Source organism: Chanodichthys erythropterus, chromosome 15 (assembly GCF_024489055.1).
Source record: "Chanodichthys erythropterus isolate Z2021 chromosome 15, ASM2448905v1, whole genome shotgun sequence".
NCBI classification, from domain to species: domain Eukaryota; kingdom Metazoa; phylum Chordata; class Actinopteri; order Cypriniformes; family Xenocyprididae; genus Chanodichthys; species Chanodichthys erythropterus.
This window is the reverse complement of record NC_090235.1, coordinates 29,010,241-29,034,691: the sequence shown is the minus strand read 5'-3', so window position 1 is coordinate 29,034,691 and position 24,451 is coordinate 29,010,241. Positions and strand designations below refer to the sequence as shown.

Below are 24,451 nucleotides of genomic sequence, written 5' to 3'. Positions count from 1 at the left end.
ACCGCGTTCGCTATATTTACAAGTTCGAGTCAAGTGTACTGCGCATGCGTGCGTTATGACTTTCCTCAAAGTCATTACGTCACAGGAACTCGTACAGTTTCCGCACGTCTGAAGCGTGCTACCTTCACATGGATGCATTTGGGATTAAATAGGTTTATATACACGTCTCTGTAGGTATTTTCAGACAGGTATGAGATGCATTTGTTTTTGCTTGTATGTCTAACTATAATCATTGTATTGAAATCAACACATTTATACGCCATTGAAGAGAAACGGTTCAGTCTGATAATCTAGTTAGCGGTCCACTAAGTGCTTAGTCTATTTTATGCAAACTTTGTTGTAATGAACCCTTCTACATTTCCTCTCAGTAAATTCATATGTGTGGAAATTAGGTCATTCCGTATTAGCTTTCAGCTCTTAATACGAACTAAAGGAAAGAATGGAAATGAATGCCAGTTGTAATCTAGCAAAAGTAGCAATCTAGCTATTAGTTGTTTTTTTGTTTTGTTTTTTTAAAATAGTAAATTAATCAGATGATTACTTGAATGTTCTTAACTTTCTCTTATTTTGTCAAACTTATGACATAATCTCTCATTCCCTGCACCTGCACTCAGACCATAACTCAATACTGTTTATATGTTAAAACAGGAAAAGAAAATTTTTTTTCCCCTAAACTTTCTTTTCTAAGGTTTCACTGCTTTGTCACTTCACCATCAGATAATATATGTGAAATCATTTACAAAATATGGTCATATAAAATGGTAATGAAAGTCAGCATTCATCCAAAAGGGAAGTAGTTGTGTGTGTTCTGTCAAAACCATCATAATTTATAATATATTGTTTTGCCATAAGAAATTGTTTGAGATTTTTAGTAATTTCCCTAATTTTAAGTAGATCATATTAGCAGTTAGCAACACCAGGGAAAAAAACAAACAAACTATATATATATATATATATATATATATATATATATAATATATATATATATATATATAATATATATATATATATATATATATATATATATATATATATGGATACTGCATTTAAAGGTGCAATATGTAAGCATTTTGCAGTACAATATCCAAAAACCACTAGGGCAGTGTTATATACAGTACAGTCCAAAAGTTTGGAACCACTAAGATTTTTAATGTTTTTAAAAGAAGTTTCTTCTGCTCACCAAGGCTACATTTATTTAATTAAAAATACAGTAAAAAAACGTAATATTGTGAAATATTATTACAATTTAAAATAACTGTGTACTATTTAATTATATTTGACAGTGTAATTTATTCCTGTGATGCAAAGCTGAATTTTCAGCATCGTTACTCCAGTCTTCAGTGTCACATGATCCTTCAGAAATCATTCTAATATGCTGATTTGCTGCTCGATAAACATTTATGATTATTTTCAATGTTGAAAACAGTTGTGTACTTTTTTTTTTTTCAGGATTCCTTGATGAATGTAAAGTTCAAAAGAACCGCATTTATCTGAAATACAAAGCTTCTGTAGCATTATACACTACCGTTCAAAAGTTTGGGGTCAGTAAGAATTTTTATTTTTATTTATTTGAAAAGAAATTAAAGAAATGAATACTTTTATTCAGCAAGGATGCATTAAATCAATCAAAAGTGGCAGTAAAGACATTTATAATGTTACAAAAGATTAGATTTCAGATAAACACTGTTCTTTTGAACTTTCTATTCATCAATTAATCCTGAAAAAAAATATTACACAAATATTTTGTACAATTGTACACATTAAATGTTTCTTGAGCAGCAGATCAGCATATTAGAATGATTTCTGAAGGATCATGTGACACTCAAGACTGGAGTAATGATGCTGAAAATTCAGCTTTGATCACAGGAATAAATTACTTTGTCAAATATATTCAAATAGAAAACAGTTATTTTAAATTGTAATAATATTTCACCATATTACTGTTTTTACTGTATTTTTAATTAAATAAATGTAGCCTTGGTGAGCAGACGAAACTTCTTTTAAAAACATTAAAAATCTTAGTGGTTCCAAACTTTTGGACTGTACTGTATTTTGTTCACTTGAGTACTTAAAACATACCAAATTTTTGCAACTATTTGTAATTTGTGAGAAAATTGCAATTTTAACCAAGGCTTCGGGACGTGTGAGGAGTCACCTGTCAATTGCGTCATACCCGCGTTACTATCAGTTTCTGGTTTTATTTTGTAAAAACCATGGAAACACCAAAGATGCTTTAATATATTACATGTTTTAATAGGCAAGGGAGTGTTGTCAAAAGTACTGACTTCTGTACCTAGTCAGTACTGAAATTTAAAAAATGTGACGCTTTGAGCGCTGTTGAGTGGATTCGTAAACATCTCTGATTGGCCGTTGTTTCCACGGCTCATCGGATATGTCTGTGATAGGCTTCAATGATCAACTCTGTAAAAACTTTGTAAATAGTCATCAATTAATCTCTTCACTAAGCGCTTACACAGATACACACGGGAGCGTTTGTCAGAGATCAGTGGTGTTTACGAATCCGCTCATCAGCGCTCAAAGCGTCACATTTTTAAAATTTCAGTACCGATAGGTACCGAAGTCGGTACTTTTGACAACACTAAAGGGAACAACGTTTTTTATATATTTATAGACAGAAAACGAATTATTGTTATATAGCTCAACACGTTTAGTCTTATTGTTTAAATCTAATTTTCTTGATTTTTTTTTTTTTTTTTTGGTGAGTACCATGCTATCATGCCTCAGAGAAAAACACTATGTTGTCAAGTAGCTAACATAGCATAATCAGATGCAGCTTTATTTTTAGTAAAAGTAATATTACAGCATTTTCTCCATCATATAGTACGTTTTTAAATTATTTTTTATACCATTTATCAACACAAGCCATCCAGCATTTAATATAATATTCTAAAATCGATCCATCTTACAGCAGTGTGCAACAGTATCTGGCTGCCAAGCGAACACACAGAGTAACGTTATAACATTTTCAACAGTCTCAAATGTATCTAATATGATAAACAGAGCTGCTTTACCTCATACTTATGACCAGGCGTGTGTTGCACAATCTCTCCAGCGCCTCGTTCAGCTCCCACAACACTCAGTCCTGCTCTTCTTCATACTACAGTAATGTTAATAATCGCATCCATGAACATGATTTCTTCCCGAGTCCTATCCCAATTCTTTTCTACCGGCCGCTGAGATGAAGACCATATGTCCCAAGATTCCACGCTCAATCTTGGAGTCATCAAGCTACGCCTTTGTTTTGAATAGGCCTTTAGCTACCTCTAGCGGACAGAAAATGTTACATATTGTACCTTTAATACATGTGTGTAATGTGTGTAGGTAATTTAGCTGGAAATGTAGTTTAAATGATGCTGGTTACTCATTTCATACATATTTACATTAATTCATATGATCAGCTACTACAAGCAGGTGAAGTTTGAATTAGGTAATTCATGTACCTACAGTAAATGTGTATTTTTTCTTTTTTAACCAGGTGTTGACACCATGGCACCACTGTTGCTCCCTTGTCTTTTTGGTTCCTTGACTCGGCAGTTGTCCCAAGTTGCCAGATGTGCTGCTTTCGGCTCCTTACCTGCAGTAGGTGCACAGAGATGTATCTCCACCATCACAGCTACAACGATGCGATTTAAGAGATTCGTCGACCCAATGTGCAAGCCACACACGGCTTTCCTCTCACCCCTGCTCGGACAGTGCCAGCAGCTCCTGTGTGTTCAGCCATCCGCTGGCATGAAGACAAAAACGGCTCTTAAAAGACGCTGTAAAGACTGCTTTTTCGTCCGCCGCCGTGGAAGGTTGTTTGTTTTTTGCAAATCTCACCCCAGACACAAACAGCGGCAGGGATGAATTAATTGAGACATCAATGTGTGTTTTCATGCCACTGGCTGTTTCTCAAATGAGGACTTGAGAATCACTTGTCTTGATTGGTGTATTGAGCATGTAAAGATCATAGAGTTTCTAATAAATATTGACATCTGCATCTGAAAAGATGCTCAAAGGTTTCGAGAATTATTCACTTTTTTTCATATATATTCAGGAGAGCAGACCTCATTCTGTATGTAAACCCATTGAATATCATAGACGTTGCTTAAAAATAATTCAAATTAAGACTTTTGCCAATGAATCATGCACAACTATTTGTAAGCTGGTTTGTCTGGCAAACAAGTTTGATATATTTCGCTGTTGAAATGTCATAGGGGAATAACTAGAAAAACATGTACTTGACTCTTACCATGACATTAATTTCTCTGACTTTTGGTTTTTCATAACTGCGCAATGTGAATTTATGATGATGTATTATTGTATATTATTTCAGTTACCATGCATTCATTTGTACAGCAGGGGGCGATGCTACACTTCTGAGACTGCAAGCGTTTTGACTCAAATTCTTCTTCCTAACCTAAAGACTTTTATTCTTTCGTCTTTTCTTATTGAAGCATGTATAATAATTTCTAACATAAGCATTTCTAGTCCTTATTTGAGCTCTGAACGCAGGAATGATCACTATTCACAACACCCCTCAGCTGTGGCCTACTGTGGAAAGTTGTTATGTTTACAAGATCCCAACGGGTTAAGCACGTGCATGTAAATTATTCGCTTGGCAACAGAGCAGGAACTAAACAGTTTTCTGCCACTTATGAAAAACAACGAGAGTTTTGTTTGTTTTTATTTGCTTATTTTAAGCTGTATTGTCAGTCAAAAACAAAACAGACCAAATATACCATAAACAAGGGTGAGGAGATAAAATAAATAACTTGTTAAAATAACAAATCCTTCAATTATATCGTTATAAAATCCAGTGCTTCGCTTAGATGTGATGTCAGAACTTGCGTTTATCACGCATGCGCACAATGAAAACGCGCATGATACTGCTCGTTCGGTAAATTACAGGAGTGGACAGCGTCAACAGCGAAGCCAAACACTGTTTGTTTAAAATCGACTTGAAGCGTACATAAGACCAGGAAAAATCCGAAAAGTGATTTAGTATATAAGAGGAGCACTTCGAGGGCGCATTTGCTTTTCCTTATTATTAATATTTTTAAATATACATGTTTACACTTTAAGTATGAGGGTCCCTAACAGAAAACTACACACGGCTGTGGACGGAGGAGACTCGGGCGTTTCAGCACACTTCAAAAATCCTTTCGTGCACGAGTTGAGATTTACTCCTCTGCAGAAACTCAAGGTAAAGTAACTGTAAACTATAAACCATGATTTAGATTTTTCTTTCTCACTGAATACATCCGTTGGAGAAAGAGTGAAACGTTTAGCAGAAGTTGTGGTTGCTATTTCACGTTACAGCACGCTGGATGTGATCTGTTTAGGCTACGCTCGTCGTGCGTCATCTAAAATATGCAGAAAATCTTACTGTGTGTACCCAATTGTGAAATCTATGTTATTGTTAGATTTAGAGGTATATGCTCATCTACATGGGGTTTGACGCGCAATTCAAAGTGAACTGAAAAGCATCAAGACGTACCTTGTTTGAAATACAGATTTACTACAGGTTTTTCTGTTACTCAGTTTGTCATTATTTCTGTCAAGCTGTATTTCCGTAGGGGAACAGCCTGTTGTTATAGTATGAAGCACTGCGTGGAGGTCATGATTGTTGATGCATATGCTGCCCTGCATGCACACCAGGTTTGGGTCTGTAACAAGATCAGAAATTGACAAGAGATCAGGGCAACTAGGGAGGCATTTCCTAAAATAAAATTAAATAAACAAACGCACACTGGTCTGTAGAAATATGCATCTTTTATAATCTAAAACTCACACAAAGCTATTTAAGATGATCATGGTCTTTTTCTATCTTTATGTGACTTAATATCAGCTTTCATTGGTGTTCTAATGCCCCTTATATGGAAAACGTTATTTCCCAGCACTTTATTGCACTGGGTCCCTGTGGCCCTGGAAAACCTGGAAATATTAGGCAATTTCAATAGTGTGATTTCTAGGCTGGGAAATTTATGGAAATTCTTAAAATCTTAAAAGGGCAAAGACATTTCTTTAGTAAATACAGCCTTTGCATTGTGTATTTCTTCAGCTAGAAATTACACTTTGTTGAAACTTATTTCACAAAATTCATGGAAACCATGAATTGCAGATCAACTTGTAGTAGCACTGTAAAAATATTTTTTCCTTAATCATCTCTGTGTTAAATTGCGTATTGTTTTGTTGTGGAGCTGGACATGCCATCACACACAGGGTGAATGCTAAAATTAATAATTCCTCTGCACCTGGATTCATTCTGATATTGTTCTCATATTTTATTGATGTTATATTATCAAAGGCTTTTGCCCTTTGCTGGGCTTAATAAGGGAATAGTCTTGTTTAATTTGTTGTATCTACCTGTATAGACAGACTGAAGCATGATTATGGGCTTTGTCATGTTTTGCATTTTTAGTAAGTTGTTTTAACTTTTTGGTTGTTTAAGATTGCCTGATCCATACAGATCAGTGCCATACAATGATAAGACACAACATTAAAGGGTTAATTCACCCAAAAATGAAAATTCTGTCATTTATTACTCACCCTCATGCCGTTCCACACCCGTAAGACCTTCGCTCAACTTCAGAACACAAATTAAGATGTTTCAGTGAGGCCTCCATAGCCAGCAATGACATTTCCTCTCTCAAGATCCATTAATGTACCAAAAACATATTTAAATAAGTTCATGTGAGTACAGTGGTTCAATATTAATATTATAAAGCAATGAGAATATTTTTGGTGCACAAAAAAAACAAAATAACGACTTATTTAGTGATGGCCGATTTCAAAACACTGCTTCAGGAAGATTCGGAGCATAATGAAGTATCGAATCATGATTTGGATCACGCATCAAAACGCCAAACTGCTGAAATCACGTGACTTTGGCGCTCTGAACAGCTGATTTGATACGCTGATTCATAATGCTCCGAAGCTTCCTGAAGCAGTGTTTCGAAATCGGCTATCACTGTATAAGTCGTTATTTTGTTTTTTTTGGCACACCAAAAATATTCTCGTCGCTTTATAATGTTAATATTGAACCACTGTACTCACATGAACTGATTTAGATATGTTTTTAGTACCTTTATGGATCTTGAGAGAGGAAATGTCTTTGCTCCCTATGCAGGCCTCACTGAGTCATCGGATTGCAACATAAATATCTTTAATCATTTGTGTTCCGAAGATTAACGAAGGTCTTACAGTGTGGAACGGCATGAGGGTGAGTAATAAATTATAGAATTTTCATTTTTGGGTGAACTAACCTTTTAAAACCTTTTTAAACCAGCTTGAGTCATGGACTTCACAAGACCTCTGAACGTGTCCTGACTCCTGCGGCCCATCATGAAAGCAAATGTGGCCCAAGATATGCTGACCACCTTTAAAAAATAACTTCCAGTTTTACAATTGTTTATTGTTTTTAAATTAATAAAAAAAAAAATTATCAAACAAATATAAGTTTGTACTATAATGTTTTTGTTGTATAAAATAATTTTGAACATTCTCATTTTGAACATGAAAGTTCAACATTCTGAACAGGCAACTAAACAAAATAACATTCAATTTACTAGAGGTTCTGACAAAATGTTAACTGCTGCAATCTATAAATTTGAATGAATGAATGAATGATTCAATGACTCATTCATAAATACTTAACTTCTTTCATTACTGCATAAAACAGCATTTTTTTGATGTAATGTCTTGAATTAATGATTCAGAGACATACATTTAACAGTCACTTGTTGCCACCTGGTGGCAAATGTTATCATTATTTGATGCGTCATGTTGGTGATTTACTGAAGGTGATTTACTCTATTTTGGTTGCTTCTGTAGACATCAGTGTTTATATCCAAACTATAAACTTTTATCCCAGTTCTTCTGTGATGAATATGAATATTTGTAGCACAGAAATAACAAATGCTGTGTTGCTGAAAAGACTGTTTGTGGAGCTGTTTCATGCCTATAGACCTTATGTAGCCCCGCCCCTTTTCAGCGTTGCACTCGTTATCTTTTGACTTCCGGTTTGTATTTCCACAGCGATTATTACATTTATGAATGAACTGCTCATTTTAAAATCTTCCCGATCTACTGACATTTGCTAAGACATCTGCTTTAAACATAACAATGCTCATGATAACTTTCATTAACTCTACAACAAGTAAATCCACTTAACCAATTAATTATTCTTTGACAGCGATGCCATAGAAATGTACAGAGCTACCACAAAACGGAAGTTCAAAGACAATTTTATAAAGATGGCGGCGCGCTTGTTTCTCTGGTAAATAAGGTCTATAGATGACAACTGCTGTCTCTGGGTCAGCGGCAGCGCCAACGCAGATTTAAGTGTTCTGGTGTGATTTTGTCAAAGGTTTAATAAACACAGGCAAATCGTTGTCATTAAAGAATGAGATCGCGTGGGTGTGCAGATCTAGTTTGCTTTCAATGAGTGAAATGGGCAGCCTTTTTGTTTGCTTTATAGTAAAATATTGTGCGTATGCAAACCCTACAATTTCAAAAGACATTTCGATACTATCCATGCAATATTTGTCAAGAAATATCCACATGGAAGTGAGCATCTTCCGTGCTAGGTGGGGTCTCTATGGATTGGATTTGTTAGTCCTGTACATCCCATAGATGAATTTAGAGGCCAGGGCAACACCTTGAACTCTTTGACCGGTTCCTCAAACCATTCCTGAACAATTTTTGCAGTGCGGCAGGGTGCATTATCCTGCAGAAAGAGGCCATTACCACCAGGCAACACCATTGCCATTTAAGGGGTGTATATGGTCTGCAATATTCTTTAGGTAGGTGATATGTGTCAAAGTACCACATGAATGCCAGGACCCAAGGTTTCCTAGCAAAACAACACTGCCTCTCACGGCATGCCATCTTCCTGTTCTGACCCAGTCATCTAGCCATCACTATTTTACCTTTGTCTAAGTCACTCAGATCTTTTTGCTTGTCTATTTTTCCTGCTTCCAACACATGAAATTCAAGAACTGGCTGTTTGACTGTTCTCTTGCTGCCTAATATATCCCACCTCTTGACAGTTGATATTGTAAAGATTTGAAAACATTTATTTTATATTCCATGAATTCTTAAAAAAAAAATTTAAAAAAAGTGTTTCTGACCCTCATCAAAGTAATTTTTATATTTCTTGTTCATAGGATGGGGAAAAATATAATTTTTACCCCAAGAATGCACAAAGGGGGTCAAATTGACCCACTTTCATTTCCTATGGAATTTTGACTCAACACAGTATAAAATCCTCCACGACTGACTGCAAACTAGCATTAAGATGTGCGTCTACATGTTTTTTTCCTCATTCCAGAATCTGTTTCATTTGGATATACGCCAAAATAGGGAAGAAAATACTATCACAACTTCTGTTTCTTTCATGCCGACTAACATTTCACCACTTTCCTCATGTTGAGACTACAGAAGTGAAGCGTCAAACACCAGTGGTAAGATTTTTTTTTTCCTCCTCAGATGTCAACGTAGGTATGTGAGAAGCCTCAAAGTCCTGCTCTCCCTGTTTAACTGTCATCTCGATCCTCTCAGCTTTTCCTGTTGTTTTGTGGGAAATGGAAAGCAAAGGCATCAGTTGCTATCAGACAGGAAATCCACCAGAGCCACTGATTTGATAATAGATCCACTTATCCTCACATTTCAGCAGGCAGAGAGACCCTTTGAGAGGACAAGTACAGTCACCTTTCATAAATCTGACAAGGTCAGATAATTGGTTACTAGGAAGTAGTCAAGTGTCTGTTTTCTTTTTTTCTTTTTTTTGGTTCCATTAGCCCACTGCTATTTTCTGATATAACATTCTTACACAACAGCAGTTTGAAGGATCCAAGATAGGCTGTGATGATTCACCTGATATCCATATGCATCAGTCCCAAAGATAAATGGATCTTTGTGGTATTACGCAAGATATTTTTAATAGGCCTTAGGGTTTCATTTGAAATGCTATGAAAAAGCACAACATCTATTTATAGCATTTGAATCTACTTGCCATATTGTAAATCTTAAGAAGTAGGCGATACCTTTTCTTTGCCAGCTCTTGTAAATGAGAGGAAACTTCTTCAGGCTTCCATTCTAAAGAACTCTTGGCATTAATTTTGTAAGCCTTGCTCACAGTCAAGTGGCAAGATGGTAAAATCAATGAAGACCAGTAGAGAGATCATGAGTAGGCTTGGAAAAACATTTGCATAAATGCTCCATCATGGAAACCCACTCTTGCTCACTCGGGTTTCTGTTGTTCCTGATGGCATTGCTTCATGTACATGTCATGACGAGGGTGCTTTTACTGTTATGTAACATATCTTTGAGCAGCTATGGTCAAGACAAGTAAAATTCCTCAGATTTTCTGTACTGTAACTGCTCTCCAGGCAATGAGCTGTAACATGAGATTCGTCACATCACTCTATCTGGAGGCTATATAAGTCTCGGTGTGTTCCCTGCAGTGAGCGTAGATGTTGTTAGAGATCACGATTGATGGTGATCTGAAGGGAATGTGGAGTAATCAGCAACTAGGGTCTCTTCAAAAGTGCTTTCAGCGAGAATTGATCTTAGTTGATGCTCACTAGAAGGATTTACAAGAGTCATTTGCCTTGGTCTTTTTAGATGACCAAGACTGATCTAACCGCTTCCTGCTGTCTTGTCTCCACACACTCTATGATTGGTTTAATGTGATTGTTTACAAAGCAGATTTAGGTTCTGGCTTAGTTAAATGATCATCGGGGAGTCATTCAGCTCTGTTTTGGAAGAGCCATAAACTCCTACAGTTATCGTCCCCTACTTATGTTACATAGTCTGACAAGTCTGTTGACATGAATGTGGTTGATCAGGTTTGGGCATACGTTAAGTATTCTATATCTTGAAAAAAAATCTCAATTCATATGGCCATGCTTCTCTCAAAATGAATTTGTTCTCAGCATTTATTATACCAGAATAATGATGATGATAAATGTTAGTGTGTGTGTGCATTTCTGAGATGGGCACAATAACTGCTCTTTGTCATTTGACTTTAAAGCTTTATAATAATAGTGAATGGCACTCACGATTTTGAAGAAAAAAAAAAAAAAGCCTAAAATTGCATCCATCATAAAAAATAATCCATCCTGCTCCAGGGGGTTAATAAAGTCCTTATGAAGTGACGCGATGGGTTTTTGTAAAAAAAAATATGCATCGCGTCAGGGGTTACTCTTGTGGCGCAAGTCGACTTATGTAGGCAGTCTACTGGAAGCTAGTTATTTTAGTTTTTATAAAGTTTTATCTTTTCTTACAAAAAACCATTGCTTTGCTTCAGAAGGCCTTTATCAACCCCCTGGAGCCGTAATGATTATTTTTATGATGGATGGATGCACTTTTTTTGGGGCTTCAAAATCGTGAATGCCATTCACTGCCATTATAAAGCTTGGAAGATCCAGGATATGTGTAAAACTAACTCTGATTGTGTTTGTCTGAAAGAAGATGGTCATATACAGCTAGGATGGCTTGAGGGTGAGTAAATCATGGGACAATTTTCATTTTTGGGTGAACTATCCCTTTAAGAAGAAGAACATTTATGATAATATTAAGACATGTTTCTTGAGCACCAAATCTGTATTAGAATGCTTTCTGAAGGTTCATGTGACACTGAAGACTGGAGTAATAGCTGATGAAAATTCAGCTTTACCATCACAGGAATAAATCAAATTTTAAAATTCAAATAGAAAAGAGTTACTTTAAAATTGAATAATATTTCACAATATTACTATTTAACTGTACTTTTGATTTAAATAAATGCAGAGACTTTATACAAAATAATGTAAAAATCTTACTGACCCCAAACTAAACATTAGTGTATGTGTATAACTTGACCATAGTCAATGTTTAATTATTTATGAACCAAAAAACCAAAGTTGTCTGCACATTGAAAGACATGCAATTAGACCAAGTCAAGGGTCTATCACAAAAATTACTTTAATTAGACATGGGCACTGAAGAAAGCATGAGCTGAAATGTCTGTTCTTTGGTCTCTTTTAAAGACACTTCTCACTTTTTTTGCATATTTTTTCACTTTGTAGATGTCTAATTAAAGTAATTTTTGTGATAGACCCTTGACTTGGTCTAATTGCATGTCTTTCGGTGTGCGGACAACTTTGTTTTTTTGGTTGATCAAACTTATCTTGATTTACACACCTGAGAACGGACTGGTTATCTTTTGGCACGCATACAACGTCAACTTTAATTATGAAGAAATTATTGACATCATTGCCAGTTTTAACTTGAATGTGAAAGATTTACAGTGTCAGCCACTTTCAGTTATTTTAGCTGTTCAAATACAGTTTATTATGCTGCTTGATATTGCAAACTCAATTTGTTTTAATTAATTTTTTAATCATAGTTTAATTCATTATCATAATCATGATCTCACTTTTTTGTAGCTTAAATAGTGCCGTAATAGTAAAAGTGCTGTGTCATGTCAGATCAAAATGAAGTTTGAGGGGTTTTCGGGAGTTCAAAACAGCTTTACAAAAAGCTAACTTTCCGGAAAAGTTTGCTCCGCTTGGTAAACACCTTTGAACTACCATTGGTCAATGGCGATTACTTAATAGGTAGGTGTGGCTCTGAGGCTCCACCTTAATTGAGGTATAAATCTTCCATTTCTTCTGTTCAGTCCGTCAAGGTCAGACGTGAGTAAAAACATGATCACACTGAAGAGCTGCTTTAGAGTAGAAATTGAAGTTGTAATTTTAATTGAAAGCAACTCTGACACAATCTATTGTATAAAGTGCTATATAAATAAACATGACGTGATGTGACTTGACTGGAGAGCCGAATTGCTGAGCTTGTACAAACATATCCACGTTGTGTGTTTATTTAATGTATTAACATATTCATCTAAACGCCGTTCTCGACAGCCTGGGTGGCATTGGGATGTTCACTATACCTCTGTACCGAGTATATCAGGGTCTTAAGTGTAGTCTCTTTTGACTCGGACCAGTAAGCAACATCCTAGAATACCCTGGGAAAGCCTTAACAAGCACTCAGAACACCTTAGCAATTTTGAGGTCAGGCTTTTGCATGGGTTTTTTTTTCTCTTAACCCTACCCAAAGACCACATCGTCCACCTGCTCTTTTACGGTGCTGCTAAAAGCATCAGATGCAGGTTAGGGTAAAGATGGGCTTCTTAACCTGCACATCCCCCTCTTTCTCCTTCAGGCTGAAGCAGATGGAGAGTAGACATGAGGGGGATGTTACCGGGACCCCATAGGCTGTGATAAGGGCTGTGCCTCTCACTCCTGGGACATTATACAGTGGGTTAGAGTGGGGAAGGTCGAGACCAGGCTATAATTCTTGCAAATGATTTTAGCTCTCTCTTCTGTTCAAAAAGTTGTTTTTTGTTTTTTGTTTTTAAAATCTCATAGGGAATAAGTGCTTTTGTATGTAGTCTTTCACTCATAATACATTTTACACTAGCACTACCCCTCCTTCTCTGCTGCTCCCTCTCTTTCCCAAGAGAGCCATTGCCTCAGCCTCTAGATCAGTTTAATCTTTATGTCAGGGCAGACCGTAGGAGTTGACAGCAGCTCTAGATAAATAAATAAACACTAAACCAGCCACACATCCCCTCCCACAGTTCATCTCCTCCTAATGGAGCCGTCGCGTGAACCCATCCACATTTAATCACCACTCTCAGAGAGATGCTTCGCTCCAGCTCTGATCTCACGACGACAACCTTAACCAGTTGTGTCTTAGCTAACTGCTAGTAAATTTAACAAGATGGGTGCCATTCCAAACAAATGAGTTGTTTGTGAACGAGAGTAAGAGGAATAACCTTATTCCAGGCTCAACAAATGGAGCAGTGGTCAAGTAACTTGTTTTTCGTGTCACAAGTCACAGTCGATTTTTCTTGGAAATTGGAAGCACACACTCTCAGGCAGATTAAATATTCATTAACCATTCCGGGTCTTAATGTGAGCTCGTTACAGTCTTGAGCTTTGTCGTTGGTTCTTGCGACACTCTAACCAAAAAAATCTCCATTAGCTTTTAGCTGCGATCATCAAAGTTTAAACCATATATTGTTTTGGCTCCAAGCTTCAACAAGAGTGGTTCTTAACATGCTGATTTAGCACTCTAAATTGTACTGCGTTCTCAGATATTTTTTTTTTTTTTTTTTTTTTATTACTTGTCATTTTTTTATTACTATGTTAATTTAAGTAAAGCATACAACTTGAGACAAATACTCCTAAATGAACCCAGTTTAACCCTCTTGTTTGGAAACTGAAAGATAAAAAAATAAATAAATAAATACAAATTCTGGTAGTATCAGATTGAATTTTGAATGATTTTATCTTAAATAACATGATATAAAACATGTTCTGCATGGAAAAAAAAGTTGTTGTTTTTCTTTTTCCCATCTGTTTAACTTATAACATGAGAGTAAGGACTTCTCTTTCAGTATAGAGCAGTACATCTGTGAATTCATGATTCCATCAATGAAATGCATTATATATATTATATATATATATATAATATATATATTTTTATATATTTTTATATATTTTTATCTATATATGTATATATATATATATATTTATATATTTTTATATATATATATATATATATATATATATATGTATATATGTATATATATATATATATATATATATATTTTTATATATATATATATTTTTATATATATATATATTTTTATATATATATATATTTTTATATATATATATATTTTTATATATATATATATTTTTATATATATATATATTTTTATATATATATATATATTTATTTATATATATTTATATATATTTATTTTTTTATATAGATATATATATATTTTTATATATATAGATATATATATATATATATATATATATATATATATATATATATATATATATATATATATATATATATATATATATATATATATATATATATATATATATATATATATATATATATATATATATATATATATATATATATATATATATATATATATATATATATATATATATATATATATATATATATATATATATATATATATATATATATATATATATATATATATATATATATATATATATATATATATATATATATATATATATATATATTTTATATATATAAATAATGTAATATGTATGTACGTGTGTGTTTATACAAAATGTAGATTCACACACTTTAGCAGTAGACTAACCCCCAGTTGTTTATTTTAATTTGTATTATTGCATATTCTTCTTTTGTATTCTTCATATTCTTATTCTTCTTCATATATTTTGTACAGCATTAGTCTCTGGAATCCCTAATGTTGCATGAACGTCAACAAAAAATGAGAGTTTAAGCACAAACTTCTGCTTATCACTGTGAGCTGAGTTCTGTAGATGTAAACCATTGATGGGAACATGAGATATCTGTGGTCAAGAGGTCATCAGAGAAATGCTGATGCAAATCTAATCTTTCTCCTCTTGATGATTTATTGGATCAGTAGTCAGTGCACAATTGACAAATGCCTGGTAAACTGCATGAAGTTGCGTGTAGGATATTCAGGAACATTGAATGGAGATTGAATTAAACATAATGTTTTGCAGGAGAAAACTGTTACAGTATGCTTTCATGTAGTCCATATCAGATACTATAATCTCTTTCTTCTGCTTTTAAAAACCCACTCTCATGGGAGAGGCATTTAACATTAGTTGAAATTTTTCTCTTCCTCATTTCCTGTTCCCTCTTATGTCCTTCTTATGTGATCTCGTTTTCCTGATTTGCCTATAGAAGCATGACATGTGATGTCCTTGTGCTCTGAGCTAATGGCTCTCTTAGTGCAGTCATGAATGGCTCACCATATGCATTTAATTCTGGCATTGCGAAGCATAATTGGATTTTCTGTTATTGTGAACTTTGTAGAAATCAGTGGCCTCGAATCATCATGCTAAATGTTTCTGTTTGCTATTTGTAAGACATCAGTACGAACAAAAAAATGTTCCTGATATGAATATGACCAAATTCAGAATCATAATGTTCTTGTGCAACATATTTGGTCACTTGCATCACAATGTCATGAGAATTTGTTGAATCAAATCCATGGAATTTATCATCAAATCTGTTCATACATGCATTTTATAAACAAAGCCCCAGGATTTTTCATTCTTTAGTCAGCTTTGAAGTAAACTTTAGATCATTAGCTGCAAAAATCAGTCTCTAAAGTCATGAAACAAAAATCTTGATACCTTTGTTGTCAAGCATTTCAAACACTAGGCCTCTTAATGTAGCCATTACATCAACTATCTTTCTTTGAAATCTCGATGGTTCTGCTTAGAAGAGCCGAATGGAAGTGTTTGGATCTATTGGCCTGTCTATTAGTTAACTAGGGCTGTGTAATCTAAATGTTAATGTTCTCCAGGCCAGTCTCTCTCTGAGTATTGCACAGCTTAGCAAAATGTAATGTGGTCTCACTGCATATTTTTGTTTCTCTCCTATCTCTTTCCGTAAATGACCCTCATACCTTACATTCTGTGTTCTCCAGATCCACAGCACTGTTTGAAAGCTATACTAGCAAATTCTGGATTAGTGTGAAAATATTTGAGATTTTTAACCTCTGGTTACCTCTAAAATGCTCTTTCTCTCTCTCACAGATAATTGTGATGACTCTGACACTGTTCCCTGTCCGTCTGTTCTTTGCTGCTTTCATGATGTTGCTGGCCTGGCCCTTTGCATTTGTGGCTACTGTTGGCCGTTCTGAGGATGGAGTTGAACCTCTATCCTGGTGGAGATGGTGAGTAACAGATCAGAAATGTTAATCAGATGTGAGAGTTCAGGAACATCACAGTGACTCTACATTTCTGTAGACACTGCTTAAATGGACCTACAGAGCCATTCCAAATGTGAAAAAAGTATAAGAAAATCATTAATTTTCAATGAGAGGATTTGATGCGACATGAGGTACAGCAACCGTTGGCATATTCAAATGAGTAGCCAATGCGAGTGCAGACACATATGTGATTTGCTTCCTGATAAACTGCAGTCAAGTAACTACTAGCAAGTAAGGTGAGCACACTTTTAAGATTGGTTTCAAGCCCTAATGATCTTCCAAAGAGTGTGTTTTCAGATGCAACTTTGGAATCACTTGTGCAATAGTCAAATGCTTCATGTCCGGGTTAACTTTTAAATTGATTTTTTTTTTATTAGTTATCACACTATCATTGTTAGGTTGGTTTTAATTTCATTAATAAAATTATAGGATTAGTTCACTTCAGAATTAAAATTAAGTGGTAATTTACTTACCCCCATGTCATCCAAGATGTTTATTTTTTTCTTTACTCAGTCAAAAAAAAAAAAGGTTTTTGAGGAAAACATTTCAGGATTTTTCTCCATATAGTGGACTTCAACAGTTACCAATGGGTTGAAGGTCCAAATTGCAGTTTCAATGCAGCTTCAAATGGCTCAAAGGAATAAGGGTCTTATCTAGCGAAACGATCGGCCATTTTCTAAAAAAAACACAAATGCTCATCTTGCACCAGCTCTGCGATGCACCACACATTACGTAATAATGTTGGAAAGGTTACGCGTGACGTAGGCGGAAGTACTGAGCAAGTGTTTACAAAGCAATCATGCAAAGACCAAGTCAATCGGCCGATGACGGATGATTTTGAAGTTGGAGGAGAAAATAAATTTTTCGCCCTACCGTGGTACTTCCGCCTACGTCACCCGGGACCTTTTCAAAGTGATTACGTAATGTGTGGCGCATCGCAGAGCTAGCGCAAGACAAGCATTTGTGGTTAAAAAAAAAAAAAAAAGACCCTTATTCCTCAGCTGAGATCATGTAGAGCTCTTTGAAGCTGCAATGAAATTGCAATTTGGGCCTTCAACCAATGAAAAATCTTGGAATGTTTTCCTCAAAAACCTTAATTTCTTTTTGACTGAGGAAAGAAAAAAATAAACATCTTGGATGACATGGTGGGTGAGTAAATTATCAGGAAATTTTAATTCTGAAGTGAACTACTACTTTAACACTGCTTCACATTAGGAGTGTTGTATGAGTGTTTTAATTCTGTAACATTGGGTTCCTTTGTAGTTGGGACACTTAAAAAGCTAGCTGCTGACATCAAACTCTTGGAATCAACTGAGTGAGTCTGTTCAGGTCATGTGGTGTGCATCATGTGGCGTGTGCGAGTGAGTGTTACTGCAGTTGCTCACCACGCAGGACGTTTCATTTCAGTCATTTGTGAGGATCCATTGGTTTGAAGCTTGCTGCCAACATAGACAGATTACTAGGGTTTGGAACAAAACTGTAGTCTAAATATTCTCAGATATTGGAGAGCTCTCTCTTTATCACAATTTTGAACTGCTAAAAATAAGAGTGGTGTATTGTGAGTCTGACGTATGTGTGGCACACCTACTCACACACACTGAGTCACATCTCACTGCTCCATTCACACCGTCTCCATTCCACTATCACCTAATAGCTTCCAGCAGGGCTTTTTATATTCTCTTACTGTGTGTCTGTGTCTCTTCTGTATCCCATTGTGCACAAGTTTGTTCTTGTGAGGTGTGGAGAGAAGTTTTTGTCTTTGTCAACAGTGTAAGTTTGAACAGACATGCTCAATTACCAACACTGGAAAGGCACAGGTCACGAAATTACGTATTTCGCTACTGTGCACGTTTGAGCGGGTGTGCCTCAGAGAGTGTTTCAGTTTGTTCATGAGCCAGCAGTATTTAAAACATCTTTTCTAGTGCTGTTAATATTTAGCATGAAGTCCATGTAGAAAGCTAAGATTTAACTAGTCCAAAACCAAGTCCAAAATATCATTTCTGTATGAAGGACTTCATAGAGGTGCATTGTTTTAATGTGTTTTTTTTTCTTTTTCTTTTTTTTTTTTGTGGTTTAAATTTGGTTTTCGGATAAATATGCAATATGGTGTTTTTCAGTTATTTGTTTTTTTTTTTCATTGAAAAATCAGATTGTTCAATTAAGAGATGCATCACATTATTGAAGTAAAATAGTTTGCCATGTTGACTTTAAATGCTAAATGATATGGACCACAGTCCGTTGGATGTGCCCCACAATGTCAGAAAGCAGGTGATATTCTCCTACTAACCCTGTCTCTGTCTTCCTTTTTGTTTTTCTCTCTCTCCAGGCTGGTAGATCTGGCCTTAAAGGCCATCATGAGAGCCATGTGGTTCTCTGGAGGGTTTCACTGGGTCCGTGTGAAGGGACGGCCGGCTCTGCCCAGTGAAGCACCCATCCTCACAATGGCCCCTCACTCATCCTATTTTGATGCCATCCCTGTCACTATGACGATGGCGTCTATAGTGATGAAGGCAGAGAGTAAAGACATTCCAGTCTGGGGCAGTAAGTGTTTTTTTTTTTTTTTTTTAAATAGAATAACATTAAAACTCTTCAGCTTGTTAAGTTTACCTTAAAGCTGTTTGTTGTTTTGCATCTGATAAATTGAGATGTGTACTGTGCTAGGCTAACTGGGACTTGTCACAGCACTTGCATATAATTGCTCTTATGTCAGTTTAACTGCTTCTATTGTTCTCCTCATTTGGAAGTCACTTTGTACAAAAGTGTTAAATGTAAATTATATGAGATTAAATGTAAATGAGATGTGGTCAGATAAAGTTTTTTTTTTTTCCCCTCTTGATGTTAAGCGCTACACTACTGTTCAAAAGTTTGTGGTATGAAATGTTAAATGTTTTTGAACGGAGTCTTTTATGCTCACCAAGGCTGCATTTATTTGATAAATTATGTAAAAACAGTAATATAGTGAAATGTTATTACAATTTAATATAACCGTTTTCTATTTGAATATATTTTAAAATGTAATTTGTTTATGTGATGGCAAAGCTGAATTTTGAGCATCATTACGCCAGTCTTCAGTGTCACATGATCCTTCAGAAATCTTCTAATATGCTGATTTGATGCTCAAAAATATAATTCTTATTAATATCATTGTTGAGAAAAATTGTTAAAAGCTGCTTAATATTTTTTTGAAATCATGATACATGATTTTTTCCCCTGGATTCTTTGATAAATAGAAATTTTAAAAGAACAGCATTTATTTGAAATAGAAATACTGTCTTTACTGTCACTTATCAATAAAAGTATCAATGAAAGAATCAATTTCTTACTAACCCCAAACTTTTGAATTTCTGTCATACTCATCCAGCTTATGTCCTACTCATACACAGCTCAATGATGAATAATATTCATGATCTGCTAATAATTTTTTTTTTTACCTAGTTCACTGAGAGCAGCTTAACTGGCATCAAGATGAGATTTATTTGTAATATGATTAAGAAAGAAAACTATCTGAGATTGTGCAATGTGTCGATTAATTATTGTTTATTATAGAAAATCTCAATTTATATTCCCAGCATTTTGCAAGACTGACTTGCCTACTTTTTAGGTCTCACTTTCGGTCACTTTTTAGATAATATATTGCCATCTCTCTCTCTTGTCCCACCCTTCACTCTTTCTCCATTTTTAGCTCTTATCAAGTTCATTCGGCCTGTGTTTGTGTCGCGCTCTGATCAGGACTCTCGGAGGAAGACCGTTGAGGAGATCAAACGCAGGGCGTGTTCTGATGGCAAATGGCCTCAGGTACCACACAAATGCACACAGGCTTCTGAAATTTTTCATCTAACGTAATGGCATTCATACAGTTTAAGTTTCCAGACACATTTTTGGGCCACTTTGTATCATGCTTTGTGAATTAGAGCAGTACTGAGGTATTTCTCTGACTGGCCTGTTTTCAGATCATGATATTCCCAGAGGGCACATGCACCAATAGATCCTGTCTCATCGCATTTAAGCCTGGTATGTACGCTCTCTCTGTCTGTGCCCACCTCTGATATCTGCTGACTAAACACACTTTTCATGCTTAGAATGAGTGTTTGTTTTTTGTTTTTGAGTCTTTGTGTTAGAAATGTTAAGAATGTTTGTAGAGGATACTTTGCTGGTGTGTAGCTAGATCTATAGTCGGTAGTAGTCAGATGTTTGCTATCTCTTTTTACCCTCTCTAATCTGCGGCCCATCATGGTTCATAGCACTGAGAGAGCTGGTGATTGGCATCCTCTTCCTGTGTGCGCTGTGGAGTCTGATGGTCTTTTCTCCTCAAATCCCCCTCTCCTCTGTTATTCATTGTATCGGTTCTATTCCTCTAATCCCCACCCCTCCTCTCTCTATCCCTTACTTATTTTATGTTGTCTGGCTGTCTCACTTTTCTCTCTACAACCTTTAATACTGGAGCTCTCACTGTACAAAACAACATCAGCTGTGGTGGTCTGCAGCCAAATAGCTCTCCAAAGCCAGAATCCGAGTTTGAATGTGTGCAGTGAGTTCTGGTGCTTTTTGATGATGCACAGAAAAGTTTATAGTGCATTTTTAAATAGACTATGTGGTAATCAATTTCTTAAGCATATGATGCATTCCATTTTCATATATTATGCTTCCACTGGTCTTTTTGATGACTCAAAGGGCATCATAAGCTGCTTTTTCACCATCATTAACCGTTCTGTAACTGGCTAAAGCGACATATAATGATGGTAACACAGAAAACGTATATAACGGCCAGCTGGTACGGTTCCAGTTTCATTTTCCACTGTGGGGCTGATAACAGCCACTCTATGGTGTCAGTCATTGCCTTTGTAACGCAATGGTTTATTGATGATATGATATGTAAATAATGACCACATTATGAAGGATGATCAGATATTTCTTTTCTATTATAATTCTATTATTAATTTGTTTACGTTGTTTCACTTTCAATCAGAGCACTTAGCCAGCTACAGAGAAACTGGTAGCCAGGCAAGTGACCAATCCTGAGTGGCGACGTCACTTCATGGATTCTATCAGCATGATTAGACAACCGTGCCGAGAATTCCGAGCCGAGAGCGGTTTGTAATTGTGCCGTGCCATACCAGGCTCAAGTCGAAACACAACTGGAACAGTTCCTTACCATTCTAACAACTGTTCGGCCTGACTGTGGAAAAGCGGCTATAGTCTGCAGGAATGTGTTTTATTCTTCTTCTTCAACACCCCCAAAAAACAAACAAAAAAAACAAACATGATTTTTCACATATTGTGTATTGCAGCACCTCTATTCCCATTCTGTCTGAAATACTGTTTTCCAGTTTCTACAAAGACCCAAGTGATTGGCCAAACACCTCAACATTAAAAAGCATCAAATGGCCTTTAAAAAAAAAAACTTTTATGAATTGATATAACATTTAAATGCACAATAAGTGTATACAGCAAGCAAACTGTTCAAAAACCTGGATTTTTTTTTTTTTTTTTTTTAAAGATAAATTCATCACATTTTATTGTATTGAAAAACAGAGGAGCTGCAACTGTGTAGCCAAAAAACTGGTGCATTTGACATTTATTTACAGCGGTTCTGCTCTGCCTAAAAAGTACAGGCACACTTGTGCACATGTGGACGCTTTAAGTATAAACCAAGCTGTAGTCAAATGCCATCCCTATGGTGAAAGATGCAAATGAATGATGGGTGTTTTCTATATTTGCATTGACCTGTTCTGTATAAGAGAGTTGCACTGAGTTTATCAAAGGTGAGAGAGTTTATCAAAGGTGAGAGAGTTTAATCTCTGTGGAGAGTTGGTCAGTTTCTATTAACACCATGTAATAAGAAGCTGCTTGTAAGCTGAAGGGCATCTCGCGTCTCTCTACACTTTCCCAGAAGTGATGAGATTTGACTGGCACAAACTGGGGCTCAATTTAAAATGTCTCTTTTCTATTTTAATATATTTTATAATGCTATTTTTTCCTGTGATGGCAAAGCTGGATTACCCCAGTCTTCAGAGTCATGTGATCCTTCAGAAATAATTCTAATATGCTGATTTGCTGCTCAAGAAATATTTATTATCAGTGTTGAAAACAGTTGTGCTGCTTAATACTTTTTGTGGAAACCATGATAAATTTCTGTCAGGATTCTTTGAATATAAAGTATTTGAAATATGATTATTTTGTAACATTATAATTTTAAATATTTTTTAATACATTTAATTAATTGTCATATATGAGCATGTGTCCTTGGTACTGCATGTCCTTTTTTTTTTTTTTTGAAGCAGTCCCAGATTAAAGACTTTCAAAAATTAAGATTTGACAAAATAAGCATCCAGCCTCAACAAAAGACACTTAAAGGTGTAAAGATCTCTTGAAGTGAATCTTCAGCTCATAAAGTTATGATTGTATAATGATGGAATCCTCTAAATGATTTATTATTATTCATTATATCGTGTGCCATCTTGCAAAGCTTGAATGTTTGCAAGTAGTTGGTTTGCAATGATATATCTGAATATTAAAAAAGCTGAAGCTGGATGAGGTCAGTGGATTTGGATACTTAAGATCACACCCACAGTCACACAGAAGGGTCATGTTTCAAATGGGACAGGCTATAGTTTAAATGCCACACCCAGCCCTTGGAATGGAACAAGGTCAAAGCACAGGTTCTCTCTGATTCCCACTCGTTTACAGTCCTTTTGTCCCTCCTTTCCTGTAGGTGCGTTCATTCCTGGTGTTCCTGTGCAGCCTGTGCTGTTGCGGTATCCTAATGAGATGGTGAGAATAACCTGAATGCCCAAACAGGGTGTGTCATTATTGTCACTGTTGAACCACATACTTTCTGTTTGCAGCTGTGTATTATTTGTCTTCAATCATGAAGACTTTGAATTTATTTTCCACAGCCCAATCAAATATGCAATACATTTTTTTCTCTCTCTCTTTTTTTTTTCCACTGTTGAAACCTTTCTCTTTTTATCTGTCTGTCTCTTATGTCTTTGTCTCCTTCTCTCATAAATAATAAAAGCCCAGCAATCAGGTTTCATTCAGACTCCCTGGAAAACTTGGCTCTTCTCTAAGCATTTATTGCTACTGGAATTTAGTATGGGGCCCCTTAGATTCAAGGTTGTTCCATTAGAGGAGCAAGTTCAAGTGGTTAGGTCTGGTGTGTGTGTGTGTGTGTGTGTGTGTGTGTGTGTGTGTGTGTGTGTGTGTGTGTGTGTGTGTGTGTGTGTGTGTGTGTGTGTGTGTGTGTGTGTGTGTGTGTGTGTGTGTGTGTGTGTGTGTGTGTGTGTGTGTGTGTGTGTGTGTGTGTGTGTGTGTGTGTGTGTGTGTGTGTGTGTGTGTGTGTGTGTGTGTGTGTGTGTGTGTGTGTGTGTGTGTGTGTGTGTGTGTGTAGGCTAGTTACTTATTTAAGTGGATACTGCCTGTATAGGACTCATGTTTTTGTTTGAGATGCTGATCCCATTCATTTACATCTTTCTCTTCTCACTTCCTTGACAGGATACAATCTCATGGACGTGGCAAGGGCCTGGAGCGTGAGTCTATTGAGTTCCTTTAAAGGGACAGTTCACCCCAAAATGAAAAATGTCATCATTTACTCACCGTCATGTCACTCCAAACCTGTCTGAGTTT

General features: G+C 35.7%; 1 protein-coding gene across 2 annotated transcripts in view; it reads left to right on the top strand.

The window, feature by feature from the left end:
• Positions 1-4,707: 4,707 nt before the first annotated feature.
• The window catches only part of lpcat1 (lysophosphatidylcholine acyltransferase 1), a 29,540-nt gene continuing 9,796 nt past the window's right edge, over positions 4,708-24,451 (top strand). Inside the window, exons 1-7 of one of the 2 annotated variants that reach the window (XM_067361453.1) lie at positions 4,708-5,206; positions 16,650-16,789; positions 19,152-19,366; positions 20,508-20,620; positions 20,776-20,836; positions 23,538-23,596; positions 24,320-24,354. In XM_067361453.1, coding sequence (XP_067217554.1) covers positions 5,087-5,206; positions 16,650-16,789; positions 19,152-19,366; positions 20,508-20,620; positions 20,776-20,836; positions 23,538-23,596; positions 24,320-24,354 — 743 coding nt within the window. In that variant the 5' untranslated portion in view covers positions 4,708-5,086. The remainder of the gene's footprint in view (positions 5,207-16,649; positions 16,790-19,151; positions 19,367-20,507; positions 20,621-20,775; positions 20,837-23,537; positions 23,597-24,319; positions 24,355-24,451) is intronic. The other variant, XM_067361454.1, reaches the window with a different exon arrangement.